We start from the raw sequence: 13,624 nt of genomic DNA on the forward strand, positions 1-13,624 counted from the left end.
TAAATTCATAGGGGTATCAATGCAAATGTTAGTGGGCCAGTTTTCACATGAAACTGCATCTTTTCTAGAATTTGAGGGGCCATTCTTCCATTTTTAATTAAAAAACAATAGTAATAAACAGGTGTTTGTTTATTTAGTGAATCCATGTGTACTAAGTTTACATAAACTTTGAGTTCTTCTAAACATAACTTTTAAAATGGACAGAAGCACACTAAACAGTAGTTAGAAATAGAAACAATAGATTTTCATCTGCTCCCTCCAGTCCATCTACCAACCCCCCTGCGTCTGTTCCACACTCTCTGCTCCCTGTCCTTTGAAGGAGGATGTACTAACGTTGCCCTCTTCCAGCCACTCCTCCACTTGTGCACCAGCTTCCACCCCCCTCCTTTGCTCAGCTTCATGGCTTCAGCATTTCTCCTCCCTGCCCTCTGCGTCAGCCTACTTTCCTTTTTACCAGATCATTGCCATCAGCATACAAGCATGGTATAGTGCCTCCTATTTCAACAAAACCGTTTCTGGGTCCTGCATCCCCCTCTAGCTATTATCTCATTTTTCATACCTCATTTCTTCACAGCAGAGCTCCTCAAGTCTTGACATTTACTCTCTCAAATGCTTCTCCTCCCATTCTCTTTTAAACCTGGCCCAGTCAGGTGTTCACTCCACCACTTTACCAGAGCTGCTCTTGTTAAGGTCACCAGTGACCTTCACATTTCTAATCCAGTGATCAGTTTTCAATCACCCTTCTTTTTTTTAATTGCAGTATAAGTGATAGATAACATTATATTAGTTTCAGGTGTACAACAGTGATTTGATATTTGTATATATTGCTAAAAGATTACCACAAAATTCTAGTTAACATCTGTTACCATACATAGTTACAAAGTTTTTTTCTTGTGATGAGAACTTTTAAGATGTCCTCTCCTGGCAACCTTCAAATATACAGTACAGTATTACTTACAGTCACCCTGCTGCACATCACATCCCACAACTTACTTATTTTATAACTGGAAGTTTGTACTTTTTTTTTTTTTTTAAATTTTTATTTATTTATTTATTTATTTATTTTTAATTTATGGCTATGTTGGGTCTTCGTTTCTCTGCGAGGGCTTTCTCTAGTTGTGGCAAGTGGGAGCCACTCTTCATCGCTGTGCGCGGGCCTCTCACTATCGCGGCCTCTCTTGTTGCGGAACACAGGCTCCAGACACGCAGGCTCAGCAATTGTGGCTCACGGGCCCAGCCGCTCCGCGGCATGTGGGATCCTCCCAGACCAGGGCTCGAACTCGCGTCCCCTGCATTAGCAGGCAGATTCTCAACCACTGCGCCACCAGGGAAGCCCGGAAGTTTGTACCTTTTGACTGCCTTCATCTTCTTTGATCCATCATTAAAATTTGGCACAATTTAATCACTCCTTTCTTGAAACACTTTCTTCAGTTGACTTTCAGCACACACTCTTAGTTCTCCTCTGCTTCACCAACTGGTCCTTTCTGTCTCCTTTGCTGGTTCCTCTTTCCCTCCCCACTTGTGAATGCTGGGAGTGCCCCAGGGCTCAGCCTCCTTCTCTAGGGATTTCATCCAGTTTGTTGGCTTTAATTGCTCTCTGTGATTCCCACATGTATACGTCTTCAGCTCAGATCTCTCTCTCCACTTAACTCCAGGCTCTCATCCACTTGTGACTACTCAGTATCTCCACTTGGATGTCGTAATGGTATTTCAAACTTAACATGTTCAGAACTTAGTTGTTGATTTCCATATGGCTTCACCCCAAAACTGATCTTCCAGAAGTCTTCCATCTCACCAAATGGCAACTCAAACCTTCGATTCATTTAGGGCAGAAACTTTTATGTCATCCTCAACTCTCCTTTCTTTCATATTCCATATTCAGTCTGTCAGCAGATTCTGCAGCTCTGCTTTAAAAATATATCTAAAACCTGATAACTTATTGCTACCTGTGCTGTTCCCAGCACTAGTCTAAGCCACCACATCTCCTGTCCCAATTCCTGAGTCAGTCTAGCAGCCTGAGGGATCCTTCTAAAACATGATACAGACCGTATCATTCCTCTGTCAAGAAACCTCCAATGACTCTGCTTTTCACACAGAATAAAAGTCACAGTCCTTAAAATGGCCTGCAAGTCCTCCAAGGCTCTCTCCACAGTCCTTAAAATGGGCTGCAAGCCTGTCCAGGCTCATTTCCTCCCATCCTCCGCCTCATGCAATGTCTGTCAGTTTCTCAGAAGTTGCAATCCTGTACTCACCTCAAGGCCATTGTGCTGGCGGTTGCCTCTGCCTGGAGCAGCCTCCTCTCCCACCCCCAGCTGGTGTGATCTGCTCTCTCACTTCCATCAGGTCTCTAGAGGCCAGTGAGCCTTCTCACGCTGCCCTGCATGTGCTCTGGCCCTCTTACCCTGCCTTATTGTCCATAGCACTGGTCACCCCTCCCCCCACAGCCAGAGCGAGCTCTACCAGGGCAGGAGAGCCGTCTTCTCACTGTTGCCTGTCCAGCACCCACAGAAACATTTGGGGTATGTGAGATGCTCAATAGCAACTTGCTGAATGAAAAGCTGTTTAGAAGTTCAGGCTTGGGTTGCACACTGACCTGCTCCTATGTCCAGTTTATATGGGTAGCTGTTAACTTGGGACCTTGGAGACTGTTTACAAGGGAGGCCAAGAGGATGGGGGTGCCAACACCCTGTCTTTGCTGTTTTGACTTAGGAGTGATGGTGGCTGGGGTTATGAGGAGTCTGCGATTGGGTGGCTTACTTGGGTCCCCCACCCCCATCCTTACCAAGCGTGAACTGAAGTGCACATCAGGGGTGTTGGGGAAGGTGGCTTAGCTGGGCTGACCTTCCCCCAGAAAATGGTGTACCCATTGCTTGATTTTGCCTCATATTGGACTCCCACAGGTGAAACTGGTGCAGCATACCTATTCCTGCCTCTTTGGAACATTCCTGTGCAACAACGCCAAGGAGAGAGGGGAAAAACATACTCAGGAACGGACATGTTCTGTGTGGTCGCTGCTTCGGGCGGGCAACAAGGCTTTCAAAAACCTACTGTATTCCTCTCAGTCAGAAGCCGTATGTATTCTTTAGTCTTTTCTCCCTCATCAGCAGAATGAATTTGGGGATGGGGACATATGGGATCTTTTTTGAGAAGTGACTGTTTTCTTGAAGGCATCTCAGTTGTCTCTGGATGGAGTAGTTCCATTTTTTCCCAACCACTCTGTCCTGAGAAAGGCCTGTTTTCTGGTTATTCTGCCCTGCTTCTGACTGCTCTTTGTTCAGGGTGGTTTGATTTAACAAACATCTCTAACTTTGCCACTCTAGACATGAATCTTTTCTGGCACCTCTGCCAGAGCTTAACTTATTTCTAGCATGTTCTGTCTAACAAGTGGAGGAGGCACCTAAGTTATTCCCTGGATGCCCCTGATAGCTCAGAAGGAGGTGCAGGCCCCCAGCACCCTTCCAGTGTCAACAGGCAATGATACCCATTGCAGCATCTGTCTCAGCAGAAAACTGTGTGTGACACCAGCAGTGTGTCTGTGTGATCCTCTGCTCACATGGAGAACTGGCAGGCCCTCTAAGACTTTGTTCCTCAAAGGAACACTTTCTGTTAAGCAGAGAAAAGGAGGCACTTATATCTATGCATTGGTACACAGTAATGTACACGGTAATGTTCCTTTTGTCAGAATGCATCTTAAATTCTAAAGTCACAAGGAGGCTAATCAGAGGTTATATTGATTTGCTGGACTATTAATTAATAAACCTCTTACTACAGTTAAGTAGTCCAAGGAAAGATTGAAGCTAGCTGCTTCTCTGTCTCCTGTGCCTGCTGGGGAAGTAACAGTACAGAAGAAAATTCCCTCCTTTTAACTTGATTAATTTAGATGATCCTATAAAACAGGTTTGACAGTGTGTTCTGAAGCCAAGCTTTTGTACTAGGGAACTATCACCATCTAGCAGAATGACTCATTTTCTTGTGCAGTAAAAGCAACAAATTAGGTTGAGAAAAGCCAGTCATTCAATAAAGGTGACCTAAGAAACAACTAATGAGAAATGGATTTAAAGAATTTTTTTTAGATTTTCATTCTCACAGAGGCTGTCAGGTGAAAAATGTCCCATCTACCCACCACCCCCCGTGATAGAGCTGCATCCACTCATGCTAATGCCCCTTGGAGATTGTGCAGGACTTCTGGGCGTTCCTGCTTGGTGCTTGCTTCTTCACCCTCATTTCTAGACATTTCTAACAGACTTGTTGGAAGTTGTTTAAACCTGTGTCCACCGCTCTCTCTTCAGGTGCTGTACCCTGTGTGCCACGTGCGTAACCTGATGCTGTGGAGTGCAGTGTACCTGCCCTGTCCATCCCCGTCCACCCCCGTGGACGACAGCTGTGCACCATACCCAGCCCCTGGCACCAGCCCTGATGATCCGCCTCTGAGTCGGTGAGCCTGGGGCTGATGCCAAGACTGCAGGTCCTTTGTGGGTTACTCCTGTGTTGGGATGCATCCAGGGATGGTTGGAGATCATGACATTGTCTGGTTCCACACATCTTTCTTAGATCTCTGAAGTTTTCTTAGGGAAGGTATAAGGGTTTTGGGCTATGAGGCTGTAAGAGCCTTGTTTCCTGAAGAGTACTGGGCCCTGTTGCTACATCACTCTCTTGCATGCACCAAGCAGTTTCTCAGTGATGGAGCATATCCTCTGGGTTCCTTGTGACCCTCTGGCTTGAGTTTCAGCCACTGCTCTGTGCTCCTGCCTCCCTGCTGTGACTTGCTGTCCTGGGCTTGAAAGGCAGATGCCGTCAGATGATAGACAGTCTGGCTTTGAGACCTATGAATTAGCTTTACTGAATGCAGACTGATGAATAATAATTTAAAATATTGTAATATCAGAAGATCAGCAGTGCTACTTTCCTCTGCCACTAATTGAGAAACACAGCAGTATCATGAAGAATATCTTTTTAAAATAGCATTTGCTATTAGCTTATTTGTATGTGTTGGGCATGGGGTAGGGATGGTGCCAGAGGAATAGAAGTACTCGTCCTGGAGCTCTGCCTTCCTGCAGTCTGAGCCTTACTCCAGATGCGCCATGGCTCCTTGAGTAGCCGTAATGGAGCCGTTTATGAAATGACTGCCTGTTAAAACCTGTTGTCTCCTACTTCCCTGTGAACAACCTCATATTCTCATTTCCCCCAAACTCCTTCCTTTAGGCTACCAAAGACTAGATCATTTGACAATCTGACCACAGCCTGCGAGAACACAGTGCCTCTAGCCAGCCGGCGCAGCAGTGACCCAAGCCTGAATGAGAAGTGGCAGGAGCACCGTCGCTCGCTGGAACTGAGCACTCTGGCTGGTCCTGGAGAGGAGCTTCTGGATCCTGACAGCCTGGGGAAGCCAGCCAAAGTGCTGGGTGGTGCCGAGCTGTCTGTTGCAGCTGGAGTAGCTGAGGGGCAGATGGAGAATATCCTGCAAGAGGCCACCAAAGAGGAGAGTGGGGTAGAGGAGCCTGCCCACAGGGGGATGCAGGAGGTCAAAGAGGAGGCTCTTTTAGAAGAGGGGAGCAGGGGGAAGACCCCTGAGCTCCCAGCCATTGTGCTTCATCAAGAGCCAGAACTGGGTGATGCTGCTCTAAGGAGCCATCCAGGCACCAGCCTTCTTGTGCTCTCACAGGGTATTCCTGAGCAGCAGGGTGGGCACAGTATTCTCCCCAGTTCTCTACAGGAGCCCCCCCAGGGAGAGGATGCCCAGGAGGTCCCTGTGGAACAGTCTCGAATAGGAGCTATCACACAGGACAGGGAGGAAGCAGTCCTTCCAATCTCAGTAGATGTAAAAGTTGGCTCTGGTACCTCACAGTCAAGTTCTCTGCCCTCCCAAGTTTCATTTGAGACCAGAGGACCAAACGCGGATAGTTCCATGGACATGTTAGTGGAAGATAAAGTGAAGTCAGAAAGTGGTCCCCAAGGCCATGATAAACCTTGCTTACCTGCCAGGGTAAGCAGTGGCAGGTTCAGTGGCAAGGAGGAGCTTCCTCAAGCCATGGAGCCCAGGCCTTCAGAGAGGAGCCTGGCTGAGAGGCCCCAAGTGGGATCTCTGGTGTATAGGACTTCCCCCAGCAGCACCCAGAGCCCAGCGCATTCTCCTTGTGCCTTGCCTTTAGCCGAATGTAAAGAGGGGCTTGTGTGCAATGGTGCTCCAGAGACTGAAAATAAGGCCTCAGAGCAGCCCCCAGGGCATAGTACCCTCCAGAAGTACCCTACCCCCATGGGCACTGCGCCAATGGGGAGACTGGTAGGAGCAAGGACTCACTGAGCCGCCAGCTGTCCTGCCACAAGCTGCAGCTCTGCCCACTTACACTCGAGGAACTTGCACCACAAGTGGCTGCACAGCCACTCGGGGAGGGCGTCTGCAACTGGCAGCCCTGACCAGCCTTCCCGCAGCCACCTGGACGACGACGGCATGCCTGTGTACACGGACACTATCCAACAGCGCCTGCGTCAGATTGAGTCGGGCCACCAGCAGGAAGTGGAGACCTTGAAGAAACAAGTCCCAGGAGCTGAGGAGTCGCCTGGAGAGCCAGTACCTGACCAGCTCCCTACGCTTCAATGGGGACTTTGGGATGAAGTGGTAAGTACACCATGGTGCCTCCATAGCTACACAAGGAGACAGGGCACACTGAGCCGGGGCGCCCTTTGTACAGATTCTGAAAGAACTGTAAAGTTTCAGAATTGAGAGAGGCTGGAGATCAGCCTCAGCCAGGTGATTGGCAGTTCTTCGTTTCTTTCCTGTCTTGCTTACTTTCCACAAGTATCCTGTCTATAGACAGAGTAAGGAAGAGAGTTAGCACTCACTATGTGGTTGGTCAGTTCTCTTTGGAGAGAGGATCATGCCTTGAGAAAAGCGTGAACTCCTGGGCAGAATAACATTTGTAGGGCAATGTCAAATATTCCTGTGAAATCATAGTGCCTGTCCTACCCCAGTAGCTAGGGAACAATTAGCCGCTGCACCCCACCCCCCAACCCCCAAACATAACATGGGCTGTAGCTGTGAAGGTTTAGTTCTTTTTAAACGGATATTTGTACCTACCTTGCGGCAGGTGATGGCAGTAGAAATGGGGAGAGGTAGCACTGTTGGGAGTTAGCACTGATGGAGCCTGGTGACCGGAGTGGTGGTAACTGAGGGGAGGTTCTCAAGGAGGCAGTCTCAAACGTGATTAAGGACAAGTGTGAGTCTGGCTCTGAAGCAGTCAGCGTACATTAAAGGCGGGCTCGTCCAATGACTTTCAGTTCAAACTGACTTGGTTTTTCCTTTATACTAATGATGGTTTCTCATTTTCCCAAAGAGTCCTTCAGAGAAAGGAGGACATGCCCAAAGCACTCAGTTTCAACACACACATGTAAGTGGCAGGGTTGGGATTGACAGGCCCCCTGGAGCAGCTGACACTGAGTTCCCACTTCATCCTGGTCATTTCTGCCCTACTCACTTCTGGAACCCCGAGGCCTATCTTTCCATGCCAGAATCCCTGCACATAACCTTAGATCTGTGATCTCTCTCTTCCAGCTGAGCTCAGCTCTGTCTCTGACCCTGCTCAACCCAATTCTTGATGGCTGAGGCACCTAGAGATTCAGCAGCCCTAACACCCAGGCCCGCCCAAAGTCCCCAGTGCTCCCTTCTTTGCCAAGCCCTTTCTTCTTCTGGGAGGAGACCAGGTTCATTCTGTTCAGCTGTGTTTGTTTGCCAACAGACTTCAATTCCTGACTCGGAAGCATTCTGGATCAGAACTGTTTGTCTCGCTGCAGCACAGAGATTTTTCTCTGAAGCCAGCTGGGAGCAGGTGGATAAACAGGACACGGAGGTACAGGGCTCAGCCCCTGTTCTGAGTGCCACCCATGCAACTGTTTTGCAGTTCTTCTCTACCCCCATCATCCATTCCCCCTGCCCCTGCTAAGGAATGACCACACAGCACACTTAGCCTTGAGCCTCTCTGAATCTCAGCACCTATGAATTCCCATCAAGCCTAGAATTTCTCAGCAAGGGAGATGCAGCAGGCCAGCCCTCTCTCCTCATTGCCTGTATGAACTGGAGCCTTGCCAGCTCTCATAGCGACCCAGGGTGCTGTTGCCTGCCACTTGATCTCAGGGGAGTTTGGAGTCCCCTCCAGGGAAACGATTTGGACGCCTTTCTTGTACTGCTGACATTAGACCTGATGGGCTGGTGCCCACTGGAGCCAGTGTGGTCCTTGTGGACTCTTGCTGCCCCCAGCATGGCTCTGTTGGCTCCGACTGGATGGCCCATCTCCTGTCACTAACCTGGCCTCATCCGTTTTACAGATGACCCGTGGCTCCCTGACCACCTGGCCGCCCACTGCTATGCATGCGACAGCGCCTTGCTGGCTTGCCAGCAGGAAGCACCACTGCAGGTGCCACTGGGAGGGTGTGGTGGGGTGGGTGGGTGTGTAGAGGCTGAGGTTTGGTCCACAGAGCCTGCAGATTTGAAAGATGCAGGCAGCTGGCTGGCAGTGTTCTGAGGCAGACCCCAGGGTCTACAGGACCCTGACTCACCTTTTGTGCCTCTGAAATTGGTGTTTGCAGAACTGCACTGGGTGTCTTTCTTCCATTTTAGAGTGATCGTAAGTTTTGAAAATGATGTCCCTTTTTTATTTTGCTTCCTGGATTGGTGGAGCAACTGCCACCACCCACACCGCCATTTCTTATTCCTAGAATACAATTTCTTCCCATTCAGCACGGCTGCTGTGAGCAAAGACAGTTTTCCTGCTGTGGGCAGGGAACTTCGTTTTCCTACTCCTTACCCCCGCTCCCTGACCACATACTTATTGGTTGGAGGACTAGTGGGAATAGCTTAGGGTATAGTCTTCAATCCATAAGGCTCCTGACTTCTTTCTTCCTTCTGGGTTGGGGTAGTGAGTGGCTAAGGATGCTTTGCCCCAGCTGGGGTGGTGACTGGAGGATGTTCAGTGTTCTTGGGGTAGGACTTTTATCTGAACTGTGTGACATAGCCCACCCACATGAACGGACCTGGATTGAAAATGGAACCACCTCTTTGTCTAGTGATGATGCTTCTAGGACTGTGTATCTCCCCACCCTCACCCCAAGCCCAAATGTCTTTAGTTGGCTTCTTCTCTGAGCTCTTTCTCCCCTCCTTGCAGGGACATTGACCGTGTTGATCAAACGTGGTGAGCATTTGCAACAACCTGTCTGTGATTTCTGCACACCTACAGTAACTTCTCCACACTAATGCTACCATTTCCCCCTCTCTGCACTCATTGGGATGAAGCTTGGGGCAGGAGTGCAGGCAGGCAAGCAGGTGGGCTTGGGTGGGGTGGGGAGACCACAGCAGCTAGCTGAGGAGACCATTACAGCTGAGTCAGGTTGCAGCCGTGGTTGCCCCTGCTGACTGCATAGGTCAGCCGAGCCATCTTGCCTATGGCAAGAAGCGGTGCTTCAGCAGGGGCTGGTCTTGTGGAATAGCCAGTTGAGGGGTTTTAGAGCTATTTTGTTTGGGTCAGTCATTCACTTAGATGCCAGAATAATGCTTGTGACTTTCAAGTCAAACAGCATGACTGCTTTTTTAAAAAAAAAAAAAAAAGCCCAGGACTGAACAGAGGTGGTCTTTCCAGAGAACTGTTAGCATTGAAGACTTAAGGGAAAACTCCACTTAGGGTCTATCAGGATCCCCTGAAAGAAGTCAGATAGAAAAGCTTAACTCATCAAATTCATGTCAGGCCTTTAAGCTGAATTCCAGAAGGTATGTTAAATAAATGTACACATCTAGAAATAGATTTAGGTAATTTTTCTCTGTAACCACAGTTGTTGCTGACTCATGCTTTTCAGAAACAGAGTTGTGAAGTACTCACTGCATTCTAGAAGATGAAGTCTTGTGTTTGTTTTAATTCTGTCTTTCCATTGCTCCTTGTCTAGCCTTTTCCTTTTGCCGGTGGTATTTTGTTGCCAAAGGGTATTCAGTATTCTCTCTTCTGTGCTTAAGTGGTCCTTAATCCAGCAGTGGGTTTCCTTTCTGAGGAGCATAAATGAAAAAGTAGTGAGTGATGCTGGCTAAGGAGGAGGATTTCCTTTTAGATGCTTGCCCCAAGTCTTTGGCGGGCTGCATCAGACTCTTCGGAGTCTCCTATTCTAGGGCCTCCCCAGAGTGGGATGGGGTTGTAAGGTGAGCAGAAACTCATCCTCTGCCAGTTCCCTTTCCTGGTAGTGTGAAGGGCATCAGTTTGGGTGTGCAGACCTTTGCTGCACAGGCGCATCAGAGCTGGGCTTTCAAATGGAGGAGTGGAGAGAGGCCGGGGGCCTGGGTGCAGTCAGGCCTTCAGGTAGAGCTGATATTCCCTGGAGATGCATGGGGGCAGGGGAGTGACCCATTGTCAACTCATCCTTGTCTAATAGGGGGTGTGTGTGCACCTGTGTTCACCTGTGCTCTTGTCTTTTCACCCTGAGCATGTGTCACTGGTTGCTTGTCTCCTGGCTTCGCATGCTGGCAGCAAAAGCAGTCCTAGATGGCAGCAGTCAATTCTTCGTGTTGTTGCCTCTGAGCCTTTGGGCAAGGCTCCTCACTCCCCAGCTGGGCTGGGAGTTTCTCTCATCTGATTAGCCCAGAGGCAGTTCCATTGGACTCCAGCCTCTCTATGATCATAAGCTACAGAGAGGCCATTGCCCAGGTGGGTGAGGCCACGGAGTTTTCCTGGGCCAAGACTTGGCTGCTAGCTCAATGGCCTTCTGCCCTGGGCTCATTTGTTTTGGATCTCTCTTGAGCAGCATCTACCTGACACCTTGTAACCTTGAGCCATAGTGGTGAGGCAGCCAGGTGTCCTTGGCCCTAAAGTGAAAGTGGTGTGCAATTGTGCTAGGGAGCGGTCCCCTCCCTTCCTGGCTTCTTCCTGGGTTTAGACAAACGAGAGTGTTTGATATTAGAGGAGTCTCTGGCACATCTGAATCGTGTACAGAGAAGCGCTGTCTTCTGAAGTTGGTTTCTCCACCCCGTGTCTGCTGACACTAATGCTGTTTTTGTTTCTGCTCATCTCAAGGAATTGTGGGAACGTATTCTGCTCCAGTTGTTGTAACCAGAAGGTTCCAGTTCCCAGCCAACAGCTCTTTGAACCTAGTCGAGTGTGCAAGTCTTGCTATAGCAGCCTGCATCCCACAAGCTCCAGCATTGACCTTGAACTGGATAAGCCCATTGCTGCCACTTCAAACTGAAGCTCAGTGACCTGGGGCGGGCAGAGGCCAAGCTGCTGTTCCTCTGACAGGCCCACAACAGCCTGGGCAGACTGAGAGGCCCATGCACTTTGGAATGGGGACATGGAACCAACTGTGCAGAGTGATGGAAATTTGGGATGTACCACTGGATTGTAGATTGATCTCTCCCTCCCCAACCCACCCTTTTTTTTCCTCTCCATTTTCTATCCTCCCTCTGCCTCCAAAAATGAGACAAGTACCCTGTTTATCTTTTTTTTTTTTTTTGGATGGAAGACCAGAGGTTGCCAGGCCCCCTATAACTGTTGAGCTGCCTGCTGTCAGGCGATGCTGAGGGGTGGCTTAGTTCCTCAGGCTGGGACGGAGGCTGGTTGAGTCAGGAGTGGAGGCCTGAGATAGAGAGCAGGGAATAAAGCCAGTGCTGACGTTTGTGACCTTTCCTCGTATCACTGCCACATCAGAGCTGATTGGATTGGAAAAACCTTTGCTGCTGAGGACGCTGAAAGCATCTGCTCTAAGAGCAGTGCCCCAGGTGCCCTCTCCCTTCCGAGAGGGACTGGGCTAGTCCCACCCCACACGGGATTGGAGTTTGGAGGGAGGCGCACACGCACATAGTAAGTGGGACCCCTTAGGTGCCCCCACCCTGTTTGGGGAAAGAAGGGGTACACTCGTGAGGCAGGGAGAGGGCTGGGAATGGGAGGCTGGCATATTCTCCCCCATGGGATTCTCTTTTTAACTTGACCCAGATTGTCTAGGGCTCTCTCTCCTCACTGTCAACGGTCTGCCCCCCTCAGCCAGGCTCTGTGGCGCTTCCCACCCTCAGGCATAGGGTGCAGACTGGCCAGAGTGCAGTATCCTGCTGCTGTGGTCAAGGCCAAAGTATGCCCTGAGCCTGGAAGCCCCTTCCGGGTCCTGGTCCCCCGAACAATCTCTCTTCCTCGGCTAGCACCGGGAAATCCAGACTCAGGGTTCCAAAAATTCCCCACTCCCAAACCAATCATGGATCTCCCCCTTTAGGGGTAGAATCAGCCTTTCAGATGGCAGTGTCTGGAGAAGGGAGCATGTCCCATAGACTCAGCCTTCCGCTGCCTCCCCTTCTTGGAGCAGTGGGAAGGGCCCAGCGGTCCCACTGCCCTGCTCCTGTGCTGCTGGTCAGCAGTGAGGGGCCACTTGGTGACTCTGCAGGGCTCCTTAGAGAAGTGACAAAGCCCGTAGGAGATGCAAGGCACCTTTCCTTAGTAAGCTTTGATGGGGTCCAAAAAGAGCCTTATTTAAATCAAGACTATTTGTGGTGGAGGTGGGTATGGAGAAGATTGGAGAGGAGTTTAGGTTTGTGCTTTGTGATCTTGGCATCCATATTTTGTGCCTGCCCTCCCTCTCGGGGGAAGGGCCATGCTTGGCTCTGCTAAAAGCTGCTAACTGGTAACAGGGCGGATTGTGGTGGGCAGTGGGGGTGAGGCCTGAGAACTCTCCTGACCCTTTGGAAGCAATTCCCTAGCTAAGGGCAAGTTGTCTCTCAGGAAGGTGGCTCCTGTGTGTGCCTGGGTGTAGATAAGACGTGGGCCAGAAACCTTCCCTGGAGCTGTCAGTCCAGGCAAAGCCAAGAGCATCTGAGTGCGTCTCTGACTTCCCAGTGGCAGGAGGTTGCTCAGAATCTGAATTTAGTGAAACAGGGTGTAAGTTCTTCGCACTCTGTGTGGTCTGGCCTTGCAGGTAGGGAGAAGTCAGTCTAACTGAAGATTGTGCAGGTCCTAGTGACGGGTGCCAAGAGGTTACGATACGGGTTTCTTGGGTCTGATGTACAGTGTGAATAAATGCTTGCAGCTCTTAGCCCTTTTTTGATCAATGAAGCACTTTTTTATTAATATTTTTCTTTGTATGTAAAGGAGGAACCGTAACTCTCCGTAGCTGTATATATAACCCTTTTCTCCTAAAGAGGAGTTGGTCAGTGCTCCTATATTTTTCATTTTTTGTCAAAGAAGTAAATACTTTAGAACTGTTAAATATATAAATAAAGTGAATAAAGTTTAGTGTTCCGCATGGTAGCATTTGCTAACACGTTCTAATTCTTTTCCCTGTGGTTTATTCCCCTTCACCCCATTTCCCTCTTACACAGAAGCAATTTGAGGTGCTGCTGAGAAAGTTAACTTTGGCAAAGGAAAACTGATTTCTTTTCAACTCTGGACCTTGGCAAGGAGCCGCACCACAATACCCACACACTGCAACACATTTCCTCGATGGTTTTTGCTACTAACATCTCCAAAGCTAAAAAGGCAAAGCAGTCTGACATCTTAACAATCAGCCGTTCTTCCTTATCTGAAGAACTGAGTGTCAACAGTAATTAAAACTACCTCTGTCCTCCAGGCTCGCTTTTTTTTTTTTTTTTTTTTTTTGCTGTTGCTTTGATTTTAGC

General features: G+C 49.2%; 2 protein-coding genes across 8 annotated transcripts in view; one reads left to right on the forward strand and one right to left on the reverse strand.

Moving 5' to 3' along the window:
- Positions 1–13,256, forward strand: part of MTMR3 (myotubularin related protein 3) — a 133,123-nt gene extending 119,867 nt beyond the window's left edge. The window contains 16 exon segments of the mRNA XM_082417321.1: positions 2,901–3,071; positions 4,290–4,435; positions 5,203–6,251; positions 6,254–6,315; positions 6,317–6,538; positions 6,540–6,603; positions 6,606–6,616; positions 7,332–7,385; positions 7,734–7,752; positions 7,755–7,798; positions 7,800–7,844; positions 8,320–8,323; positions 8,326–8,378; positions 8,380–8,408; positions 9,156–9,182; positions 11,043–13,256. Coding sequence (XP_082273447.1) covers positions 2,901–3,071; positions 4,290–4,435; positions 5,203–6,251; positions 6,254–6,315; positions 6,317–6,538; positions 6,540–6,603; positions 6,606–6,616; positions 7,332–7,385; positions 7,734–7,752; positions 7,755–7,798; positions 7,800–7,844; positions 8,320–8,323; positions 8,326–8,378; positions 8,380–8,408; positions 9,156–9,182; positions 11,043–11,214 — 2,172 coding nt within the window. The 3' untranslated portion in view covers positions 11,215–13,256.
- The window catches only part of LOC309639724 (uncharacterized protein), a 177,775-nt gene that overhangs the window by 13,198 nt on the left and 150,953 nt on the right, over positions 1–13,624 (reverse strand). Inside the window, exons 5-7 of one of the 7 annotated variants that reach the window (XR_014251813.1) lie at positions 9,864–10,024; positions 7,076–7,335; positions 6,534–6,805 (exon numbers count right to left, since the gene is read on the reverse strand). The exons of 1 other annotated variant lie outside the window; for it this stretch is intronic. The gene's annotated coding sequence lies outside the window, so the exon portion shown is untranslated. 5 more of the 7 variants (XR_014251814.1, XR_014251815.1, XR_014251816.1 and 2 more) reach the window with 5 other exon arrangements.

Source organism: Balaenoptera physalus (genome assembly GCF_965194825.1).
Source record: "Balaenoptera physalus genome assembly, chromosome: 12".
NCBI classification, from domain to species: domain Eukaryota; kingdom Metazoa; phylum Chordata; class Mammalia; order Artiodactyla; family Balaenopteridae; genus Balaenoptera; species Balaenoptera physalus.